General features: G+C 32.9%; 1 protein-coding gene across 2 annotated transcripts in view; it reads right to left on the bottom strand.

The window, feature by feature from the left end:
* Window positions 1–1,758: 1,758 nt before the first annotated feature.
* LOC105340335 (protein CLEC16A) overlaps window positions 1,759–26,302 on the bottom strand; it is a 65,946-nt gene continuing 41,402 nt past the window's right edge. For both annotated transcript variants that reach the window (XM_034457546.2, XM_066065711.1), the window contains exons 19-23: window positions 26,054–26,174; window positions 21,973–22,015; window positions 21,233–21,344; window positions 11,031–11,286; window positions 1,759–3,852 (exon numbers count right to left, since the gene is read on the bottom strand). In XM_034457546.2, coding sequence (XP_034313437.2) covers window positions 2,837–3,852; window positions 11,031–11,286; window positions 21,233–21,344; window positions 21,973–22,015; window positions 26,054–26,174 — 1,548 coding nt within the window. In that variant the 3' untranslated portion in view covers window positions 1,759–2,836. The remainder of the gene's footprint in view (window positions 3,853–11,030; window positions 11,287–21,232; window positions 21,345–21,972; window positions 22,016–26,053; window positions 26,175–26,302) is intronic.

Raw genomic sequence — 26,302 nt, 5'->3', positions numbered from 1 at the left:
TCGTACCAAGGTTGATTAAATTTGGCCCAGTGGTTCTTGAGAAGAAGTCAAACATGTGAAAAGTTTATAGACAGCCAGACAAATGAATGGACAACGGGCAACAGGTGATCGAAAAAGCTCATTTAAACCGAAGGGATAAAGTTAACTAAAAAAATAAAAAACAAAAACAAATTAAAAACGAGATGAGAACGCCATGCATGTCTCCAGTATTTATACAAATATTCACCAATGATATTCATAACATGAGTTACACCACCGTATGTTACACATTTCAATAAGCAAATTTATTCCTAAAACAACCAACTTCCTATTCTAGAAAACAATAACAATTTTATCTTGTTTTGATATATCGTTAGCGCAGCTGGCTGCGTCATTGGTAAACATTTCCTAGAAACCCTATGTAACTTGACCTACATGTATCAGATATTGACATCTACACAGTTGACGAATGTTCATTTGTTTCAACACAATACAGATAATACATTTTCAAAGCCTGTGTGGGTCAAATTAAACAATGCGCAATGCCGGGGAACAAATCGAAGCGTGCGTCTCGAGAATATAGTATTTAATAGAGTTATGAACCACATAAAATAAATATTTTAAGTCTGATATTTTTCCCGAAAATTCCTAAAGCCTGTCATAATGAACTGTTAAATTTTATGCTTCAGTTCTCGGGAAAAAAATGCCGATTGCTTTCATTTGTACAATTATAGTAATCACAACGACGTTATGGCGTGTTCAACTAAAATTATAATATAGATGCATGACACGAAAATTAAGAAGGTTATGCAAGTTATAACGGCTGGGCTCATAGCATTTTTTGGTAATGTTATATCCATATGAAACTACAAAGGAAACGTTTTGATTTTAAAAGCCAAACTCGATCCTGATGACAGGTCTAGGGTTAACTTCACATGCAACGTAGTGTTAATTTTTTTTTTTTTTACACATTAACAGACACGCAGATCAGATAATATTTATAAGCAGCATCGAAATGAGAATAAAACTGATTAAAGTTTTGATAATTTTAATTGACTAGAGTTTCACATCCCTTTAAGAGACCCCCAACCAGCCCTGGCTGCATATTTCGCGACGATCCATTTTTTGATGTTTTCGCTCTTATTTTCACACAAAAATTGTGTCCAATATTACTCTAAAAAATTTGTGATACGCGAAAAATTAACGGATACTATAGTATGCGTTATCAGGAATACACAGCCAATCAAGACAGACCAACTTTCTCGTGTTTTGCGCATGATCAGTGAAGCTGTGAGGGGGGGGGGGGGGGGGGGGTGTCAACAAATTACCCACTAGATTCACCAAAGAAAAAATTGAATGACTTTTCCTGCCATAAAATATCGTTTAGAAAAGGAAAAATCCAAATGTTTAAGCATTTAAATGATTTTTTTGTACGATGTTCTTTTCCAGTCCTTTTTGGATATACCACCATTAAAGATGTTTAAAAAGAAGATCAAGCTTTTCACTCGGATAAATCTGAGCAGAACTCATTTCTGGACATCTTTATCCATCATCAAACGTTATTAAAATTCAACAACCCTATTAAAAATACACGTAGTCATCTGTGCTGTATTTGTTTCAAACGTCAACAGAGAAAGTTCTCGAAAAATAATGGCCTTTTGTTGATTGTGTGATATCTCCACAGCAAAACTCAATTCATAATGATGTATTCATAGAAACTTCTTAAACGATTCCTATCAAGGAAGTGATGTCACCTGACCAAATGACTCAAGTCACCTAGAAATTGAACTTCTATGAAGTTTTTTTATTTATATCAAAACAAACAAAAACATTAAAACAAAGACAAAACATATTGCACTTTTTTCAAATACACAATAACTGACTAATGAAATAAAGTGTCCCATGATGCTACTCAGAAATATTAAATAGATAATTCTTTTCCATTTGGTCTGCAGTGTTTATCTAACAACCGAAAGTACAAAGTGCAGAACTAGATCATATTATCAGTTAAATTAGGTGACATCTAAAAATAGTAAAAGGTTTATCTTGAAAATAGACAAAGATAAGGAAAATTGGCCCTTTTTTCACATACAATATTTGAACATGACTTTAATGTCAAACTCAAATAAATCAAACTATTTTCTTCCTGGATACACAAATCTTAAAGAGTTCCAATAAAATTTCAATGGAAACTCAAACAGGTAAAAAGGAAGAAATTTGAGTCTTTCAAAATCAGGAACTAATTTATAGTCCTATGTCACTTCAATAATATCAGTGATGTCATCTTGGAATCTTGCCAAAACTGAAAACTATAACTCGAAGACGTTGCCCACAACATCTGGATATCAAACAGAAACGTGAAAAGTGTACTAAATATAACTAAACTTTTAAAAAATTAAGCATTTGAAATGCTTTCTAACAAAATGATTGTCTCAGGTATTAGAACTGACAGCATTAGACGTAAAAGTATCTTTTAAATATAATAGGTATTAATATTTCATTGAAAGCATGCAGAAATGTCACAATTAATTTTCATCTTCTCCTAAAAACAACATTAAAGGCATTATTTCATAAAACATGTACTAAAACAATAGATTTTGTGTTTAAATAGCTAGTACTCTCTTTTTTAATATGGTACATACATTACCAATTGATGAAGCCATCAGTGAAATATAAATAATCATTACAATACAAAATATTTAGTACAAATAGTATAAAACAAAAATTTGAGATGATTCAAAATACTGATATCTTCACAAATAAAATAACAAAGATAAAGATTCCATTCCAAGCCTAACATATAAATATTTCCTTAATCTTTAATAACACAGCCATACAAAATGCCCTTTATTAGAAATCACACGTTTTGGATAGAACCTCCTTTTGAGCTCCCATCCAGACTGGATTCATGCTCCTCTGCCTCATCCACAGATCCATAGTGCTGCTGGACAATCTGAGCCAGTTTGGTTAACTGCTTCGATGCGGATTCATCCGGATCATGCACCATCTGCACTCTCTGACCTCCAGCCAAGTCTGTGTTTACCTCTGCTTCAGAAGCAGCCTTCTTGGCAAACAGTGGTTTGGTGGAGTTTGCGGATCCACTGCTGTTACTTCTGGCGAGTTCACTCTGATTGTCACTACTTGCACTGGAGACATCACTTACACTCCTGATCCTCTCCACTTCAGTTGGGGGCAACAATTTAGGCCCCATGTTCTCCTCCGAGTTCATTTGGTCATCACCCATGGGCACAAGAGAAAGAGCAGGGGCATCTGCAGGTCTTAGCGTTTTTGGCGACTGACTAGATGTGTCTCTTGTGTAGCCGTAAGTCTGAGGGCTATTCTCTGAGGAGGAGGTTGAGGACTGAGCTGGAGAGGTGCTCACTGGAATCGGACTACTGTTGCTATGAGGCCTGCTGGACTCGGGCTTGTTGATGGTGACAGTCAGTGATGTGGCGCGACCTTTCTTTGTTTGATGATGCTCCTGGCGCCTAGGACTGTGAGACTGACTTCTACTCTGATGAGCAGAAGAAGAATGTCCGATCAGTTTTGTACCCGAGAGTTTCCTTCCACTGTGCCTTTTCTTTTTTCTGGACAAGTCCTCTAATGGAATCTCCTGCGGGCCCTCCAAAGAAGGTGGGTTGTTGGAAACCCCACCTGTGTCCTGATTAAATGACTGATAAGCAAACGAGGCCGCTTCTTCTGCAACTTCCACCTCCTCTGCTGTTGGTGGAGCAGACACTGCATGCTGGGTCTCTTTGTCATTCCCTGAGGTTGAAGCTGATTTGGCACTGGAGATGTGCCCTGAACGTGGTCTACGTACAGCTTTTTCTTTAGATGCTGCTGCATCAACAACTCTCACTGGGTGACTACGACCTGTGAAAAGACAAAACATTATGTCAAGTCCAAAAATAATAATAAATAATAATAAAAATAATATAAAAAAATAAATATTCTCTATAATGTAAAAAATGAAGTCCTGTAAACTCATTCTTATTTAGTTGAAAACTTCTAAACTGCAAAGATGAAATGTCTATTTACTAGTCCCCAAAATACTCCACTTTACCCTTTAAACGTATGTGAAATTTAATTCCAAAATTATGTTCCCCTTTATAATACAGTATTAAAAACATTAACTTCCACATCAAATCAAATGATCTTCATATATAGTTTCTTTCCAAGAAAGACTGAACGCTGACTCAAACGTATTCTGATCCTAGCTGAAGGTCTGATTTCAATAGGTCATTGTACTTTTGTCTTGCTAAACAGGTGCAGATGTGAAATATTATGCTAGCTAGGCTAGCTCCAGTTGCTTTAGTGTTTAAAAAGTTAATAACTTGATACTCTCCACTAGCACTGCTTTTTTTTTTTATTCAAAGATCTATACACCTTTTTCATATATATCAAACCTTACATGACATTATAATGCAGGGATTATCTGAAATCATGTATTTCAGCCTTCATAAAAAACTCATCAATGAATAACCCAGACAGGTAATTTTAGAGTGCACTGTATGCCTACACCTTTGATAACATTTCATGGAAAACAAAAATCATTTGTCAAGTTACATAATGTCTTTAAACACAGAAAAAAATGCACTTGAAGACCAAGGCTGAATATTAAAAAGGAATTATGACATAGATCAAATAAATGAATGCTTATTAATCACGTAACTACATATAAATCAATACTTAAGTTTAACGGTAAAATAAAAAGAAACAAAACTGAGGGTAAATTAATGGTTTTATATAACTTTTGTTCCCCAAAGAGCACTCCATAGGACTGAAATTATTAACGATTTTTGTCATATTTTAAGTCTTCGGGTTCCATTAAATTACGTAATGTGAAAGACTGAGAGCCAAAATATATCATCCAACTAATATTGTCATCATAAAATATTTTCAAAATTATAAACCCTGAAAAATTTATTAACACCCATAAAGCATACATGACAAAAATGTAACTACCTGTAAGAAAAATAAGAATTTATTTTCTCACATTTAAACATTTGAAATGAATGAATTATCATTGTACATTTGTACAGAGCTTTAATTTTCAGTAAAAGGAAACTATAAGTCAGGGAAAATAATTTCCAGCGAGATTTCTAAAAGTTAACTTCTGTATAAATACTGATGGATGAGTTCTTTGACATTAAGTCACCTGGCAATTACCGGTATAAAAATTATTTGCACCTTCTGACAGTGTGCAGGTTTGTTGACAACATAGTAATGCAGCTTTTCTAAAACATCCACACTGATTGACACTTTGCTGGATCATAAAATACATATTTTGAAGTTACATACTTTATCAAAAGTGCTTTTGCACAAAATCTCTACATAAGTGGTATTTTGGCGGAATTTTTGTTTTTTAGGTTGGGGGGGGGGGGGGAGGGGGGAAGACAAGTTTGCAACAGTTGGGTATATAGAACTGGTATTCTGAAGAAAAAAAAATGGTAAAAAAATGCAACTGTATTGAAAAACATGTCCCCCAAATAATGCTAATAAAAACTCTATCTATCAGGGACGAAGCTGTCAGTTGAAAACTTAATGTCTGAAAAGAAAATTCCAAAGCACAATAGAAGGAATGCATCAACGGTTAAATCAGATAACAACTTTTTGATTGAATGAAAAATATTTTTTGCTGGGGTTTTATCTCAAATTTAAATCTTTTCAAGTAACTGGTTCCTATTAACTTGTTACCAATGCCATAATGACAGTAGATTTCTCAGAAAAACCACCACAAAAAAATCTACACTTTGGCATTTACCGGTAATTGAATGTGTTTTTGAATGCAGGAAGTCTCTTTAAAGTCTGATTTGTATGTCTCTTGTCTACATGCATGACAGAATATGAAAAATTATTCAGATAAACATATTTGAATGTTGCATAGACCACTGATCACGCATTATATAAAGCTACAGCACTGTAACATTATTATTGCCATTAGGGACAAATTGTCAATAATTTTGAGCACTTTCCCTTGGCAATCTCTCACAAACAAGCTAACTTTTGACCCATTTTGCCTGATGAGGTTATGCAGTCTAGGGATTTCCTGGAAAATTATTACATTACATTACATTATCGACCTATGTGATAGATCACACTCGTACACACTGGTACTCATACTGACAAATTCAGCAATGACTACTGAAAACCTGAAAAATGTCCCAAAACACCATAGATTTTTTTTAAGCAGACCTTCCCAGCCATCTTGAGGTTCCAAGACCATAAACTGAAAACAGACTTAAGGTGGCATGGGACACCTCTATGATTTACGTATATTGGGTATCCAATCGGAATAACCATAAAATCTAGTATGTTTTATTAATCTTTTCTTTCCCGAAATCGTTAACTAACAGTGTTGCCAAACGGGTTAGAGTGTTAACTACGAATCTGTAAGTCATGAGTTCGAATCCCGCTGAGGCTTTTATAAATTTTACTTTTTCAAAAATTTTTAAATCATATTTTTCGGTTAAATATTTTAGATTTTGAAAATTCTAAAATTGTTAAAGTTTTTTTTTATTTTTGTGTACTTTTATCCACATTAATACTGGCAGGTTTCCCATACTACCTTAAAGACAAAAATTTGAAATTAGTAGCCTACATATGTATTGTACTTCAGAAATATTATTGTAAATTTTTCATCATGTGTTTGTTTTTATAAATCATACATTCTTTCTACATGTGAATCATTTTGTTGAAAAGAAATCAATCTATTCAAAATAATAGATTTGACTCAAGCTCCTTGTTATGCAGTTCATCATGCAGGCATCAAAACACTTGAAATTTTTTTCCAAAAATGAAGCCTTTTGAATTTGGGGTAAAAGATAATACTAATTTTACATTTTGACTAATTAGTCTGATCTCAGTTAACGGTCTTGGGGCCAGGCCTTGTCTCTTTCACTTCAATGAGAACAAAGCCCTTCATTATACACATCTATTTATTTTAGCCTACTCTTTAATCAAAAGATCAAACAAATTTCTAAGTACTTAACCATAAAGAAAATTAAGACATCAAGATGAAGGAATATATAATTGACAAAAATTTGAGCCCTTGTGTTTACAAAAAATTCAAAGAAGGCTTGCAGTAATTCAATTTCCCTGTCATTGTCAGTTATCAAACAAAAGAATACTAAGCTCCAAAGAACATAAAAGACTTCATATTGAAGACTTCAAATGTTGAAACCAGGAAGTCGAATTTCTGCACAGATGGATAGATATTGACTAAGGTGTGCGCTTACATGTAAATAGTTTGAACTTCAACGGTAATGTTTAACTTAACTCTAATCTCAAGGACTTTATAACTTTACTGATCCAATCGTCATCATCCTAGTTTATCATATATAACCTTAAAAAAGGATGACGATACCAGGAAGGCAGGCTATCTTCGTATGGAAGGTCAATAGCTTTTTCAAGGTCTAACAAGAAAAGATTAATGGTAGCTATATGTTTATACTTGAAACCTCTTCATATACGTTTTGTAGGAACTCTGAGTCACTCAAATTAGTACAAGGAAAGCAAGTCGAGGAAAAATAACTAGAATTTTTAACCCTACCTTTTCCTAACATTCTCCATCCCTATAAGGAATAAGCAGCATTATGGAGGGAGTAGCATTTATTGATGCTAATTTTAGTTTATTGCAGCAACATATGTTTATTTAAAGCAATGCTTCATCGTCCTCTCTATTTGGATCAGTTTAGGAGGAGAGCATCGTTTTTCAAATCCACAGTGAAAGATACTAGGTTAATTATCATCAGCTTGTCCATTCAATTTTAGTTTTTTGCACTGAATGTGTTCATGCATGTATAATGGCATTGGTGCACAATAGGACACATACTATCTGACAAATTCATTATTAAACACTAAGTACATTCTACATTTTTATTAGTTTAAGTTCCATGTAATTTAGATGAATTAATCACACTTCTGCCTTAACCTCATAACACTCACTTACACAGAACATATGTTACTGTAAAACCCCAATGGTCATTTTCTTTTTATTAACAAAACCAGTTTCATTTAAGACATTGCTTTCAAAAGGCAATATCACTTGAACAGGGTTGTTTATCGTAACACTTGAAGCTTAATTTTCTAAAATGAAGTCTACTGAATTTGGGAAAATGAAAAGTTGTACAAGAAATTTGTATTCCTACAACTATAGCCATATCGATAATAGTAATTTCCTGGAAAGGGTTTTTATCTTAATATGACAGGGTTCGGTTATTCGTTTGTCAGGGGTTCATTACAGCTATTAGTTTGTCATTCGTGAAGCCATTTCAATAGACAGCCCACACTCCTGATGTCGCAGTCTAACAAAGACATTAAAAACACTCTTCTTCCTTTTTTTTCATTGAGAAGCAGATATCTCCATACTTTATCTAGTGATTAATTACCTGTTTAAAAAGAGTTTCACGTTTCTCAACACCCACACATCATACGTCACGTAAAATAGAACATGAACTTTAATAATATTCTATTACTTTTTTTTTTTTGGGGGGGGGGGGTCGTCATGTTGTTTTTGGGACAGCTTGATCAAATTTTGCACTGATCTAAAATCGACAAAAATTTGCCCCCCCCCCCCCCCCCTTTCCCCTAAATTTTATGAAACACCACTTCCAGGAGTTATTAACTCATTTTTTGACAGAAACTTTCAAAAGTTATATTACACATGCAGACTGTCAAATGCGGGCTGCACCCTAATGTCTGCATTTATTAATGTACGAAAAAAATTATTGATTTATTAAAACACAAAACACATAAACATTAAGCAAAACAAAAGTTTAACACTATTTGATTTATCAGCAGTTGATCGAGTGTGGTGAAGGAATTTTTTTGATTTAATAAATGACATTGAGTATGTATATTGTATTAAAAACACTTTTAGCAGGAAATTTCAAATCAATTCAAGGTATATAATAGTAAAAATCATTGAATGAAGTCCATCCCCCCCCCCCCAAAAAAAAACCCCACCCAAATACTACAAGTTCGTTCAGGTTCAAGTATCAGAGTACCACTATTCATCATAATTATCACAAATAAAACCTGAAACCATTTTATGATACTTGGTTCATCTTTTATTATTTATATCATTCAGTTAATTCCTAAATTGCAAATCCATGCAACATCCTTGCTATACAGTTTTTGAACAGCAGCTCAGAAACATTGACTGAGCAACAACTGTAGCATTAGATGTTGCATTCATAGTAAATGCAAGTTTGCTAAAAGGTTCCAGGTTCAGAAACAAAGACCTAACTTTGCCTGTCAAAAAAAAATCTGAATTAGATATTCCTACAATAAATTGGATCAGCCTGCGTTTATTTTCTAAAATGAAAAAAGTGCTTGTGTGTTCACTGCGTTTATTGTATCTGTACAAAATGAAGTGGCAATAAAGTGTGTATAAATATACTTTTTTCAGAATTGCACATCAAATATACTGGCAGTCACATTCCGAAAATAAAGTGTAACACAAAATGACCTGACAGTAACAACGACAAGAACCATCAGGAAATAAATCGGGGCATTTATATATCAGCAGGACTGTTGACATCGTGACCTACATTTCTTTATCGCTTCAGCAAAGACATATCAATCAGTTCTTAGAAACCATGCAATTTTAAAATGCATTCCTAATACTTTAATAGTTTTTTAAGGGCAGCTTACAGCTATCTCTCGACTTTAAACTATGATAAGGAAAGTCACTGGCCCTTAATACATCAAGGTCATCTAATAGGAAAAATGAACTAGTTGTTCTTGTTATTTCCTTATTAAAAAGAATAATTATACAAAAATTATCATCTCAAGTGATATGATGTTATTAATTCCACTTTTTGTTATGAGCTAACAAAACTGGTAAAAAAAAACCACCCCGGTAATTAAAGGTAGCAATATGTTAATAAACATCTCTTTACTATCCATACCCCTCATTTCCAGTTAAACTGTAAAACCTGCAAGTCTGCATGACAATATAAGTTTTAATGACGCATGCGAACAGATGTACATTCAACGTGCTGACTGTCTGGGATTGAGACAGACAAATCAGACATTTTTTGGCTTTTATTGTAATTTGATTGCGATATGCACTTGCACAAACTTCAGTTCTCCAACTTCAATGTGTTTACCATCAGTGATTATAAGTGTGATGAACCAGTAATCAAATACGAGAAAAAAGAGCACTCCCAGGATACATATTATGATTGTCTGTTACAATTTGAACATGTCATGGTACCCACATCTATTCTTGCATCCCTAAAGTCACAATTTGTGATGCTGTAATTTGCAACTAAATGTACTATTACATAATATTCATAGGCAATAAAATTGATCGTACTTGACACAGATGGATAGAAACGAGAGCTGTTCCAGTCTACAACCCATCAACAGTTAAGCATAAAAAATACCCTAAAATTAAACACATTATTTCGTATGCACATATATATCGTTACAAGCATATTTTGACTATTATATGCTTCAGATAAATCTTTTTGAAGTTATCTAACATGCATTATGTGAAAACAATTCAAGCTTCACAATAAGGGAAGCAAGTGCTTTTCAGGTATATTCAATGTAAGATGATGAACGATATAACCCCCCCCCCCCCCCCCCCCCCCACTTCTAATTTGGTCCTCTTCATGCTGTTAAGCACATAAGGGCATTACCAGGGATCCCCACGTTGGTCTGTCCTATGACCATCTCTGACCCCCCCCCACCCCACACCACCCCTCCTATGTCATAGATGATGGTCATGAAAAAAATTCACATTTACTGATGCAACTGAATGAATTAAAGGCTGAAAAAAGTGTATGTCACATCTCTTAAGTGGAATGTAAAAGCATTCATGCCTCCCCCCTTTCTTCATACCACACTCACTAAAAACACTAAACCACACTGTAATTAGGCAAAAATTTGTTTGTTGGTTGTATGAGTCTGAATTTAGAATTTAGGGACTTGTTTAATTTGATGTTTTGCAACAGCTGCCATCAATGGGTCAAGGAATTGCATCAGAAATTGAAAAAACCCCAAAACAAAACAGGAAATGGCTGGGAACATGTCTATACCTGGGAGGGGGCGCTGTCGACAGGCTGAATCTCCGGGAATGTCGATCAACTTTTCGATCATGTGCATTTTGAGCTGCCTGGCTTTAAGTCGTCCCTTAGTCAATCGCTGTTTTGCCGCCATACAGCGAATGTGATCATCAAAGATAAACCTTGCATTGAGAAGGGGGACAGGGCGAGTGTGCTGAGAGCTGGCCGGTTTGTGGATCGTGATGTGGAGAGACCGACTATCCTCTTTGTCTCCTGTAACCTCAACATCCTACAAAAAAAAAAAAAAAAAAACATTCAAAAGAAAATTTCAAATTCACCATTTGGAAGTGCTATTCACACTAATTCCAAAATAAACTGTTCAACGTATAACTTTTCTGAAAATACATATTTCACAGAAGAAAGCCTGAAATATTCATATGACTCTATTATAAACCATAAATGTTAAATTTAAACATGCTTTTCTAAGCATTTATAGACTGTCACTATGTAACTTAACAAACACATCACTTAATAACAGGAAAAGCTGACATCGATCTAAACTAGAACCACTGGTTTCTAGAAAACTATTGATAAATCTGTATTTCTAAGTAGCTGCACGGATTTTTAGCCAAATAAATACCTGATTAATGAGTATCGCAATGAATATTTCAAAAAATTGATATATTTTTCTAGTAAACGCTTTTTCAACGAATCAATTCATTGAAATTGCAGAACCTTTAACCTCCTCCAAAAATACATATCAAGATACTACATTGTAATATGTTCATACCATATCATCTATCATTTTCTTGATAAGTGTACAGTGATTGAATAAATTTTACCAGGAAAATGATTTCACATATTAAGGGATCAGATTCGTAATATTTAAATCATGCAAACAGAATGCGCCCTGTTCTTATTTAAAGAAGAATCAAGGCCATGCATGCATAGTTTATCAAAATTTTAAGAAAATTCATCAAAAAGAATATTTAGGAAGAATCAAAAGCCTTTTACATTAATTGTGGAAAATATCACTTTATCCTTAGTATGCTTATAAAGAAATTTGGACTAGAACATTTCTTTACTTGTAAAACACATTTAAAAATATTTACAAGTTTATTTTTCTGCTAAAAGCTGACTTCATTACATAGAAGGATTCCTGCATTTAAGCGTGGTTACACCACCCAATGTGTTTTATCGGAATAGTTTTGAATCTCGATATGACAGTTCACTTAACCATTAAACACCCCTGACATTTTCAAAAGACATGCGAAACAGACACATACAATACAAGTGCACAGCAGGCGCTAACCTAACGATTATCTGGAATAAGAGGAAACCGGTTCTATTATCACTAGCCTTGAAATGAGTTTTCCTAGAAAACCATCTTGTTGCTTTCCCAGAAAAAGCTGATGGATGCAAGGCCCAAATGATAAAATAGATCAAAATATCCGTGCAACTTAGAAGTTATTGCTGCAGCTGGGTCCTGGATGGCATTTGCAAAATGAAAATATATTTTTTTCATACCATATTCTTATCGTTTGGTTTTTACTGGAAATTAATAATCTAATAATGGCAGATTCATGGAAACAAGAACTCGAGGGTAGTATTAATGGTCACATGAGTACTAGTATACTATTGTTATTATCTGCAGAAACTGTATTAATCAATGAACTATTTCTTATAGTGCATAAAAAAACATTCTATATGAATGACCTGCTCCCTTTTAAATCAACTAATCAGAGAAAAAAGATAAATTATTAAATGAAATTCATATATCAGAAAGAGAGAGAAAGATATCCTTCTTATCATTATATAAATTTTGCACCATTTTTTTTTCTCAGAGAACCAAGAGTAGAAAAGAAGATTCTTGGAAATTCTCAGCACTTTCTCTGATTTAGGGGGAAGATAATTTTAAGTATATTTTGTGTTTCTTCTCAACAGTATCCCGGTAATTTGAAATCCATTATTGATTGCATTCTGAGCATGCATTACATTTTCTGAATACCTTACAACTACACATTGTTCTTCAATACTCAATAACTCTTTTCTTTACAGAAAAAACCATCACAAACTAATCTGATATTCTTGTATACTCTATCCATCTTCCTAATAATTGATTGACATTTCATATTAAATGGTAGTTAAAGCTTCTTAAAATATAACAAGATCCAGAAAAAGACCCTGCAATTCTGGTTGAACAACAGACAGCCTTTAAGTACGATATGTAATTAGAGATTTACCCGGTAATTAAAATGTTGGTAATTAGAGATTTAAGAAGCTTGTAATAAGAGATATTCCAGTTTTGGCAATTGTGGTATCCACAATCTTCGGGCATTTACAGCACTTTGCTGAGTTGAATGAGAGACCGCTTATCTATCTTTATTTCTGTACCAGCGTTTTGCCATTACTCCAAATATTTAGATTTCCTCCCAACAACGGGTTCATCTTACGGATGTCCATCAGCATACTTTACAAATCGATGCGGCTGTCTCTGTTAGCTTGTTTACTGAGTTTCATGTATCTATTTGAAGAATGATTAAACACTAAACAAGCGTGTACCTAGTATGTAACCAATATGCAGAGAGAGAGAGAGAGAGAGAGAGAGAGAGAAAGAGAGAGATTTTGGAAGATGGACTTTATCATAAGGTTTTTACTACCTTGTACATTAAACTATGTGACAAATTTTCTAAATCATGCATTATGAAAAGATGTCTGGCAGGAAGTCTCTAGAACAAGAAAATGAATTTGACATATATTCATACTAGCAATATACAATCATTGACACATCTTTGAATTTAAACAATAAAATGCTCTCTGGTACTAGTCTTGCAGAAAAAAAACCATTTCCTGCAAAAGCGGATTATGTAATTTTTTTCAGCCATGTCGTAACAATATATTTATCAATTGAGATGATAGGTAAATTCGTTATGATAACAATTTCTATATACAAAAGAAGGTTCATAAACTCTTCCAAGATTAAATGCAGATAATGTAAAACAATGGGGGGGGGGGGGGGGGGGGGAATCACATTCAATATATATACACAATGAACTGTTTGCTTACATGTCAAATTTTCCCCTGAATAAACTGTTTGGTCTCAATTACAACTTTTCCTTAATTATTTTACTCATCTGGCAATTTTTCTTCATGAATTGTTTTCTCGCCTTATGCCTTTTCTGCTTATTGCATTGTTTACACATACGCTTTTCTGCTTAATCAATTGTTTAAAAAATTTGCTTTTTCTGCCCCAAAATTTGTTTCATGCTTTTGCTAATGACTTATATAACTTTTCCCTTTATAGAAAAAATTATTTGCTAATACATGTACATGTACTTTCCTTTGCTGCTTTGAGAAATGTTTACTATTATGAAATGTAATTCTGTTTCTGCTTTGATGAATTGTTTACCCATGTATGCATTTTTCCTGCTTTAAATTTTGACTTATAAGTCATTTTAAAGTAGGGCAACCAGGACATACTCAATAAAATTTGCCCCAATTATGCATTTCCTGCAGACACTTCAAATCTCTCAATTTGTACTAAATGAACAGATTTTATGTACATGTAATTTGTTTTTTTCTGCTCACGGAAATCTATGTGTCTAATTAGCATTAATATACATCCTGGCTTCTTAAGAACCATAAAACTTGCCTGTCAATAATTGTTAGCTTTTAAAAGAACAAATATATGGTCTAATGATTTTATCGCAAACTGCATTATCTCGACGATCTGACAACAATTGTACAGCTGTCAAACGCAACCAAAGGATTACCAAACACAAGTTCTCCGAACTAAGAAGTCGAGATCGTAAAATTGATATGTGAGCAGAAATCCACTCATTGAGGTGCTCCTTATATGTACACATTTCTAGGTATAGATTAATTTCAATGTTTGGAAAGGATGATAAACAAGAAAGTTTAGTCAGTGTTCATTGTATCCTGACATTTGATACTTTCCTGTAAACCCTCCTCTCACAAAGGTCATCTAAAAACACAAATACATAAAAAAAAATTAATGCTTGAAAGAAATATCAATAATCTCAAGATGTTCAATTTATCAACACTTCCAAAGCACACTTCTATAAAAGTAGATTGATTTCTTGGAAAGTTTGCTGCAGGCAATATTTATTTTATACAAGAAAATCTGCCTGTTCCAAATAATTCAAAGTGAAAGAAAAGTCTATTCACTTTATTCTGAAGCATGATTTCGGAAAATTATAAGTTCTGATGTTTGCACTATGAAACAAATATCAAGACCTATAATTTTCAGAAATACAAAAAGCTTTGAGAGAAGACATGGATCTAAAATGTCAATTAGAAGTGGGACCATAGAATGAATCAGACGCATTTTCTGCATTTTTATCCTTATAAAGATGTCGCCTTAAATCCGAAATTTAAAAACTATCTATCAAATCATACTTTCATAAGTCACCTTTATGACTTTATCTTTAGGCAAATATCACAATGAAAAATAATGATATCGGAAGTATTAACAAGACTTTACATAAGGCTTCATTCATAACTGTGTGCTTTGCGACAGCTGTTTTCATACATATTTCTGAAAAATTTATTTATTGCAACTATGTGATGATACTAACCTAATATGCATTACCAATGAGAGAGAGAGAGAGAGAGAGAGAGAGAGAGAGAGAGAGAGAGAGAGAGAGACATTTTTTCAATGATATCAGGTTTTAGACTCAGAGACTTGGGCAAAAGTCATGTTATCGTTAAACCATTGATATACGCGTAATTAAAATAAAAAAAAAATAAATTTTGCTTCCTTCTTGTCCAAGATTCAGTTTAATGTTTGTACTAAAAAAAACCTGCTACATTTGCATTCATTCTATTTGGAAATGTTAAAAGATTTACACTACAACCTTGGTTACTGCTAGGATTTTTAAAAAAGGGACGATAATTTTTTACTTAGTTCTCAAGTGTTTTAGGAAATCAAAGCATTATAATTAGGCTACAGAACAATAAATCTCTTGATTATGAATGCTACTGTGGCCTTACAGTACAAATATGCTAATTTCTACTCCTTGAAACTCAATCATTATGAATGGGTGGTGCTGAAGAAAACTTTTCCCCCTTTTTTCAGAACTGAGAGTATATATGCCATTCACAAAAATACCTAACTAATTTCAAACAGTCTGTGAAATATTGCGTGATTTTTTACCAAGAAAAATCACATTAAAGTTTGCTATGCATTTAAACTTCCTTCTGATTTATTGCAAGAATTTACATTACATCATGGATTTTGTAATTTCAAATTCTAAATAGAAATTTTCATAGCTAGGATTTTCCCTCAGACTATGACTCTGTGTTAGTATAATCAGCTGAAGGTTGGTCGCTATTTTGAAATTTCAAAGAACCTTTAAAAAGTGGCCTTGATTTTTAAGAAAAAAAATTCCTTCATCCAATAGGCCATTGAATTTCCTGTTTCTTTTTATTTATACAACTCTCAAGTGGCTGTTATAAGGCCTGCTATCAATCAAAGTAACCTTTGATTTTCAGCATAATATGGGCCGTCTGATTTTCAGGAACTTGAACATCAGTAGTTTGCAAACAAAATCTAATACCTTCTTGGGCTTTTTTAGAAAGTCAATACTTGCACCTGGTAATAAATCATCCAAAAGGTGGTTTTTTTTTTATCCATATTGAAATATATGTTTTTTTGAACTGAAAATCTATTTCAATTGAGGATATGTTACTGACATTTTTCAACCATGAATTAAATATTTACTGCATTGACTTTAAGCACTGAAGATATTTTAAAGAATTTTAATGGTTACTTTATATACGTAGCAGTTACTGTGGAATCATTTTTATTCATGGAGATCAATGTTCGTGGGTATATAGCCAAAAATTTCCTAGTTTGTGGTAAAGTAATTTTGTTGATAACATAATCAGGATAGTTGGGATCAATATTAAACAAATGATTGTAAATTCGTTCAATGGGAAAGGTTACCCCAGAAAGCCATGGAAAATTGGTACCCCACGAACAATGATGATTCCACAGTATATTCTGTTATTTTTTGTCCTGTTTTTTTCCCCCACCCTTCTACACTTGCAAATCTGACACAGTTGGGTAATACTACTCTTTCTTATAAACATAGTAATTTCGAAATTGAAAACAAGCATGAAAGGGACAAATATTTGCTTGTATACAAAATATCTATTGGCACAGGCTTGAACCTTTGCAGGATGTTGAACTTGACATAGACATCGCTGCAAACAAAATGTGAAGCAGTAATCGTCATGATTTTGCGAACATCTTATTTTTAATGAGATGAGAATTTACAACCACAAGAAGGCCTTTCTTTTCATACATGGTGAAAAGTCAATGTCCTTTGGTAATTAAAAAAAAAAAAAACCCAAACACTAATCCCACTGTACATGCATTTGCATTAATTACTACTTTCATTAGAATACCAGTGTATATCGGTATTAGAGGCATTTGTAATAGAAATAAAAATAATTCTGTAAACCACATTACTGGGAAACTGCTATAGTAGATGCTGTCCAGGGAGACAATAAACTAGCTAGTCCTCAAATCGAAGATATTCTTATAACATTCCAAGAAGAAACATGAGAAAACCAGGAACTGCTCAATGAATAGTTTATATTCATCTAAAACCAGAATAATTCGGAGATTAAAACCAAGTATAATCTAATGATGTACTAATCTAAATACTGGGAACTGCAAATGAATTAGACATATGGCTGCATGTATATTTTCGTCTAGCATTTTTACAGGAAAGCAACTTCTGCTAAGTAAATTAAGTAAATCCCTAAATGTCATGAATATATTCACCATTTACTGATTATGTCCGTAATATTTCTAGTCTTTTTTTTTCTTCTGAATCTCAATTCATAGACGATTTCTTTGTGTGTGTGCCTGTATGTTTCGCAAATTTTGCTTTAAAATTCATTTCCTTTTTGATAAGCCACAGGTGTCTGGCATTAGAATAATTTAAACACATCTAAAACGGAAAATATTTTCCTTTCCGTTTGAAATTAAAGTATTTAACCAGCTGCCATTTGACATTTATTTTTCTAAGAAAAAAAACTCAGCTGCTTCTCTATGTATGGTTTTTCAAATATTTGTCTAGGGAGGGATTCAAACAGTGTCACTGTACTAACAGTAGGCAAGATAAGAATTATGCATCTTTATGATTAAGTGTCATCATTTCAAGAAATAAGCTCAATACATGCAGCAACACCACCAAAAAAATTGAACATAAAATTTCTAAATTCGGGAGGGTCAGAAATCTTCTAAAAATGCAAGGTTCCAGCCTGATTTGAAAGTCATTAATATAAAGCAAAATATCAGCTTCATATCTGCGATGCTATAATGCCTGAAAAACTGAAAATTCAATCAAGTACATGATGAAATTTAAAGTTTACAAAACTAAACTTATTGCGAAGGATTTTCTGATTAATTCATTTTACATGTTTATAACCAACAATTGTCGAGTTTCCAGTAAACATTAAGTCTGCAATTGAAATTTGCTAAATAAATGTAATAAAACATGCAAAAAAAGTATGCTTCCTTTAGATATCAAATTTGATAGCTTTTATTCAATATTATTAACATATCCTTCTTGAGTTTTTTATAAGTTGCCCCTGTATGAACCACCCATCTAAAATGTCTTTATGCCGCGGAAATATGAATAACGGCCTAAATTAACTTTTATATTTTGTATTATTACAATACATGCAAATGGGATATAACCGTCTTATCCTAGACAATTTGATTGGAGCTCTGAATAATGAATATGTTGTCAGAGCTGATAAAATTCATGGACCTTCAAGATATGAGAAGAAATACTACGCATTTACAGGTATTTGTTTATGAGGCTGAACTAAATAAATGCCTGTGAATTCCCCTATGGCTTAGGAGTTTTTCTGATCTCAAATCCTGTTATGTATCACGTTTTCAACAGTTTCATAACAAGATTTTTTTTTTTTATGTGAAGTCTCTTTTTTTTCCCAAGAAAATCTATACATGTATAATGATAACATTTGTCATTATGCATCTTATTGTTGTAAAAGTCAGGCAAATATTCAGATGTTTAAAGTTTTATAGAGATTCATCGCTGTAACCGCTTTTTTCTAGGGCTGAAAGGTTAATCATCCTATCAGTGTCAGATGTTCGAATTTATTGAATGTCATAAATGTCATTAATGAATCTGATAAGTGTTCAATATCATATTTTATGTTTTTCTAAAATAAATATTTTTCAGAGAAAATTCTAGGTACTGTAATCCATGTTATCAAATATTCACAAATTTTGTGTTATGCCTCGATCTCAAATACTTAAAATTTGTATTGTATTTTTTTCTCTTGGAGCTTTCATGTTCACTATGAGTAAAATTAAATGTATATCTAATCAAGTATAAAAGCTTATTTTTATTAATTGATGACAATACTGAATTTATAAACAATTAACAAGAGTTAAAAGGAAGCAAAAAATTTATTGGGTCTTATACCCAAACATCTAGTATAGCTAAATAAACAAACACAGCAAACCGAAATACAATCATACATAAAACAATAATAAACATATATTTGTAAACACCCAAAATACATATGTAAATAGTTTGGCGCTTGGGGGCTACTCATTCCTTCCATACCAGCAACAGCCTGGGCTGTTCGCATGACAACGACACAAGACCCATGCCCAGGGCTGATCTCAAGCGGGCATCAAGACTAGAACAGATTGTGCTCGGGCTGATCCCAGCGAGCCTGAATTAGAACGAAGCATGACCCGGGGCTGATCCCAGCGGGCCTCTATTAGAACAAAGCATGACCCGGGGCTGATCTCCAGCGGGCCTCAAGACTAGAACAGATTGCGCCCGGGGCTTATCCCACAATAATGTATTAGTAAAACATTTTTTTAAAGTATTACCAAAGGGTAGTGTCAAACAAAAGATAATGCCAATGCAAATGAAAATGCATCTACGATATGTAATTTTGGACAGGGTTCCATAGCTGTGCAGATAACAACTATACAACAAGATATCTGTGAGCCAAAGACATATTTGTTCAAAAATGAATCCTACCATATGGTATGCCTTGACAAAGAGTGTTTAAAATTTTGATCTTCTCTGACGAATAGCTGCTGAGAAATCTTTGACAAAAATTTGTTTTAAAATTTACGGTACGCTAAAAATAAACAGTCATGTAACAGGAAGTTGACATCTGATTGGTACAAAAATGAATCCCACAATATGGCATGCCTAAACAAAGATTGTGTTATAATTTCAAGCATCTGCGATTACTGTAGAATCTTTGAATTCGTGGGGGCAATTTTCTTGGAGTATGGGTTATTTGCTCATTTGGGGGGATGTAATTTCGTGGATGCCTCGGTTTTCAGTTTCAGTCAGATAACTTTCAAAAAAAAATTTCGTGGAGGATGTACTGTGGAATCATTTTTATATGATGTCAATATTCTTCGGTAGCCAAAATTCTCATGGTAAGTGGGGACGTAATTTCGTTGATAGTGTAATCAGGATAATTTTAACAAATACATATAATCAACAAATGATTGTGAAGAGGTTTGTGGGGGTGAAAATTCGTGAGCAAGGGTTACCCACAAAAGCCACAAACATTGGTCCCCAATGAACAATGATGATTCCACAGTAAATTAATGGGGAAGGGCTACCAATGAATACCACGAAAATTGAGTCACCATAAATTCTAATGATTCCACAATTATAGCTGCTGAGCAATCTTTGAAGTAAATTTGTACAATGATTTAGCATAAAAATAAACAAAGTCGTCATTAACAGAAAGTTGAAGTCTGATTGGTACAAAAATGGAACCCACCATACGGCAAACATAAACAAAGAGTGTGTTAAATTTTCAAGCATCTGCGACTTACAGTTGCTGAGATAACTGCGACAGAAATTTGGTTTGGTTATACAAAAAAAAGAGAGAGGGACAGACAGACCCACTAGGGTAAAACAGTTCACCCTCCTCTCCTTCAGACCCAGAGTATAATCAACAGAACCAAAATACTCTTCCTCGTTAACCCCCCCTCCGCAAAAAACCCCCCAAAGTTTTTCATTGGACACCTTAGAAGCTATTGATTCTTGTCATGTTGAACAGATCTATTCTTTTTTTGCACAGTTTGAGATCAACAGATACCTGTGCACTGTCTGATAATCAAAGCCCATGGACCACCAGGGTTTCTATATCATGCCTATCAGGTAACACTACTAGGACCTTACCTGTAGGTAACCTACGAATCGGACCACGCCCCAGCCAAGTCGCCGCGTGTCAGGCTCAACCAGAATCATCTGAAGCTTGTCAATCACAAGGAACCGCCTCTCCTGCTTTCGCCTAATTCAAAAATTCAATAAAGACCATTAAATCCTAATATGCTACACTCACTTGTAACGATACTGAAAAGATGTCAATCACAAAGAATTGCCTCCTGGTTCAATAATTCTCAAATTTTCTTTAACCGTTAAAGAAGGATAATAAAATCCTTAAACAGTACAATAACAACTAGAGAGAAGTTAATTGTACTTTTGAAATAAGGATGAAAAATTCCTATATTGTTACAAAGACTACAGTTATGAAAAGATGTCAATCAATGATTTAAGGGATCAGCTATGTACCCATGCAAAGACATCTATTGGCAATTATATACATGTGGTTGATGCTCTGTTACAAATCTATACAAATCGCATAAAACCCTACATACATTAATTCAATTCAGGGAATATCTTACTAAGCAATCAAAGAGCAATACACCTTCTTCAATAGTCAATATCGATTAAATATGTTCACTAAGATATAAATTAAACAATATAGTTGAAACTTTATTTATATCATTGTACATATATGATAAAATATTGTTATTTGAAAAAAAGAACCCCAAAACAGAGAAGAGCATTGACTTATGATTGATTGTGAGATACGACTGCTTTAATTCGATCAAATGATGACAAAAAAAATTACTTACGTCTCTCTCACCACTACTGTGCAAGCTATGAGGTCACTGTTATCTAAAAGGGACAAAAAATTCAAACTTAAGATATTGAAGAAATGTTGATGGACGATTAAATGTTACCTTGACATGTTAAAGGTCAAGGATACCCAATGAGTGCAATAAAAGTATATCAAATGTTTACAATACTGAAATACATCTAATGCCCACATTGCATTAAGAATGGCAACAAAGTTTCCAAAATAGATGCAAAATAACATAAAATCAAAGTACTGAAAGTACTCAAAAGCGGTTGGCAAGCTCGTTTTCAATTTGTTGAGAATACACTCATTAAGGTGACACAGTGACTCAAAAAAGATATTGAATTTACTTGGGATTTCAGAAAAAAACCCACATAATATGGTCATCAAACTTTTTATCTAACTGAATAAAAGATGTTCTCATAGTAGTTGGTACATTTAAAATCTGTAATCTAGTTAAGTTTAGAAATTTTTTATTTTAAACTTTAAATGTAATACAAGCTAGAAAATAATTTTTTTTAAAAATAAATCTACATTTAAGTATAAAACAGGTCAATATCCTAACTTAATTGGAATATCAATGTCAACTAATATCAATATCAATAAAAAACAAGTGTTTACAGTTTTAAATACATTTAAAATTAAGCAAATCATCTTTCAAGTCGGATTTACATAAAAGATAGCAGGAATTCAATCATTTTGCAAGAATTGTTTTTCATTGTGCTTTATTTAAAAAAAAAAAAAACGCATGTAAAATAACCAAGAACCATAAATTGCATTTTATGAAAATGTAGGAGAGTAACAGTAGTGTTTACAACTTACAATCACACATTTGTTTAGTTAAGAAAGTAGACATATTTCAGATTTTCTCATTAATATACATGTACACTGTGTATGTATCATTGGATATGCATTTTTTTTGGTCATAAAACCACTATTATTTTCATGCATAGAAAACCAGAGGACAGTTTCATTTTATTTAAGTTGAAAAGATCTTTATCATCAATCATTTATATAATATAGATCTCCACATCCCCCCCCCCCCAATGTTTTTACCATATATATAGGCAGGAGCTTTACAGGTTTTGCATTTAAAGTTCTATTTATTTCAATGCATAACATAAACAGATTGTAATTTAAAAAAAAAAAAAACATAAAACAAAATAATAGATGTACATGTTCTTAACCTTGAAGTTTTATGACACAATCAGATATCAAATAGAGCTACACAGAATATTGTTTGAGATGAGTTGATAAACAACAATGAAAAGCTAAAATACATGTATAGGATTGCAAAAGACCTTGAATCTTGTTTAAAGGATGCGAAAGGCGGATGAAAATACGGCAAGTTTATAAACAAACTACCTGTTTGTAAATAATTCAAGGATTACCTGCAATTGAGTCCTTTTACCAGAATATATATTCATTAAAATATTAACGTAGATTGTAGGTATAGATATTTAACACAACATATATTTAAGTGTTCAACTTGTCGACAAATATATCTGACAGTGATGAAAAGAAAATGCAAAAAAATTAGATTTATTGAAAGACATTCCAGAAAAACAAAAATCTTAGTGCTGAAAACCCTATCTTTAAGGGTTTAAAAAATTTTCCTCCAAGACATTGACTTGAAAGATAAAAATGAAGGGCAACAAATACAGAGACAGTACTGAATCTGTTTAATCATTTCTAAGAAACATGAATAATAATTACAACAGTGAAACATTAATATGTAAATACAAGCCCTGAATGAAGGAAATGTATATTAAATCTCCCGTGAGCAAATATATATATTTCCACCTGCTGGATTCAGTTTAATGTTTTGTTTCGTTGAATATATATATAGACTGACATTTTTCAAGGTTGTTGGAGCATTAAAATATTCATGATATTAATTGATGATAGAATGTTAAGTACAACCCATTTGTAAAAAGTCCGGAACATCTAAATCTTTGTCTCAGCTCAGTATTTCTGTTTTTACCCCAGTTATTTCATGTACATAGAATTTTCAAATTTTTGTTTTAAAATTTATTTTGAAAGATTCAATAAAAACATATATTATTCCTGTTTTTCAAGTATTTTAAGGCTGATGAGCTTACATAGAGATCCCTCAAGATCCAAGTACAACATTCAAAGTTAATTTGACAGCTGTTATACACCGTATTCTCATCTAATTTCACCATCAAATGGCAAATGCAAAATGGCCTATTAGCATGTTCAATACTGTAGACCAAGTACATAAGTGAAGTTACTAGTATATAGTTTAAAATAACCTAAACAGATGTAAATAAGCTATAATTCCCTCCGGTGAAACCGGTAGGCAACTAAAAAAGGAAAATTTTTCAATGCCACTGGGTTGAAGTAACATAAGACAAAAAGTATATATCCTACAGTCATACAGTGCATATTACTCATTCACATTACACGCATGTCAGGACAGACCATAAAGGTAATCCAAATATGCTACTTGTATAAGCAATAGGTCCATGGGCCTTAACAGTCACCTGAATAAATACAACCATAGAGAAAGGGAACAATACCCAGGATACTGTGTGATAAGTATAGGGGTTGGAGGTATTATAATAGCCCAGAAGAACAAGTTTTACGATTCTGTTACTATACATCTTTGGTCAAGGCTTGCCTTGTATGCTAGCTTTCTGGGAAGAAGCTAATAAGGTTGAAACAATTAATAAAACATTTTTGAATTAATTACTCCTTAATATATATCACAACTGTAATATTTCTATTCCTACACTTTTGGCGTCAGCTAGGTGACATAAAGCTTGAGGGCTGTCCTGTCACCTAAAGACAAGTTTTCTTGTATGTTGCCCTCTAAGTCTTATAATATATATATAATATTGCAACTGAAGGATGAAAATACAGGTGCCACACACAGATAACAGTAGGTAACCCAAAGGACTAAGTGACCTTATTTTAGATTGTCTACAATTATACTCCTGACTGAATCTGATATTTATAATCCAGATCATTTAATAATAATTATAATTATCAAAATTTGCAAGAAATATCTACATAAGAAATGCATGATAGCTTGTGTTGCATGAACTCAGATTTTTCTTTTCTTTCTATCTGTAAATGTCATCAAACCTTTTTTTCTATTATTTACTGTGCTTTTCAAGATTAAAAAAAAATTCTCAAAGATTACAGCATTAATTGATAAAAGGTGCCAGCTGTAGAATAAGCATTATTAAACCTCTAATGTTCAATATCAAGATAGTGAAAAAAATTTATATAGCCTAGAAAAATTTGGATTTCAGAACTAGGTGACCTAGACGGTTAGATGTAAAAATATGCAAGATTAGTCATAGGTTTCCTAGAAATATCATCAAAGTGCAGTCAAAACAACCCCTGAACATCACATATGACTAATTGTTCATAAATTTAAGCATGAAAATTCTTGATGTCAAAATGATCCCACAAATGATAAAAAAAAACACACCTCCTAAATGTACGGTAAAAGTGGCATGTTATTCATTAACTTTTTTTTAAAAAATAATACTTGTTTTCCAAAAATATAAAGTATTGTCATGAATTTGGTCATTTTTTAAAAAAATGACACTTTATTACAGACCCTGAAACGTGCTACTACACCTCTAAGACAAACCGCACCGTTCCCTGCAAGAAATATACACACAAGATGTAAACGAACGTCAATTATTTTCTAACATCCAATCTGGGGCCTCGATTCAGTTGATTGACAGGGGTACACTGACCAGGTAAATTTGAAGGCGGGGCTTATTTTCCCAGTCTTTAAAACGTGGCCTTGAATACCATCAATCTAACTTTCCAAAGTGAAATTGAATGCATTCTAAATTCCTTAAAACATTTATAAGTCTTTCCCAAAAGTACTTGTATGCAAACTCTGTAATAATCAGTTTAATCTTTCCTTCGTGTAATTGTATGCAACATAAATTATCTACACGCAGCAGAAAGTTCGGTCTTTCCTTAGTGCAATTATATGTAACATAAATTTCTTAATTTATATTTTTTTTTTACCCAAGTGTAAATGAATGCATTTTATAATTTTTTTTAATGAACAGTTCTTCACTTACTGAGGTCTAGGATGTCGTTAGTGTTGACCGTGGCTTGGTCACGATTCAGGGGAAGTTGTAGCTCCTCCTCTTTTAACAGGGTCAAGGACAAATCTCTCACCAAGAAAAATACTCGGATGGCCTAAAATAAATTAATCAACAAAATGTTTATCTAAAATTATTAAAAAGCGCAATCTGTTGCAGTGTTCTATTTTCACATTTTAATTGTTTTTCCTATTAAAGCAATGATACTTTCAGAATTTAGCATTG

Source organism: Magallana gigas, chromosome 7 (assembly GCF_963853765.1).
Source record: "Magallana gigas chromosome 7, xbMagGiga1.1, whole genome shotgun sequence".
NCBI lineage: Eukaryota > Metazoa > Mollusca > Bivalvia > Ostreida > Ostreidae > Magallana > Magallana gigas.
The sequence above is the reverse complement of the archived record's forward strand: the minus strand, read 5'-3'. Positions and strand labels throughout refer to the sequence as shown.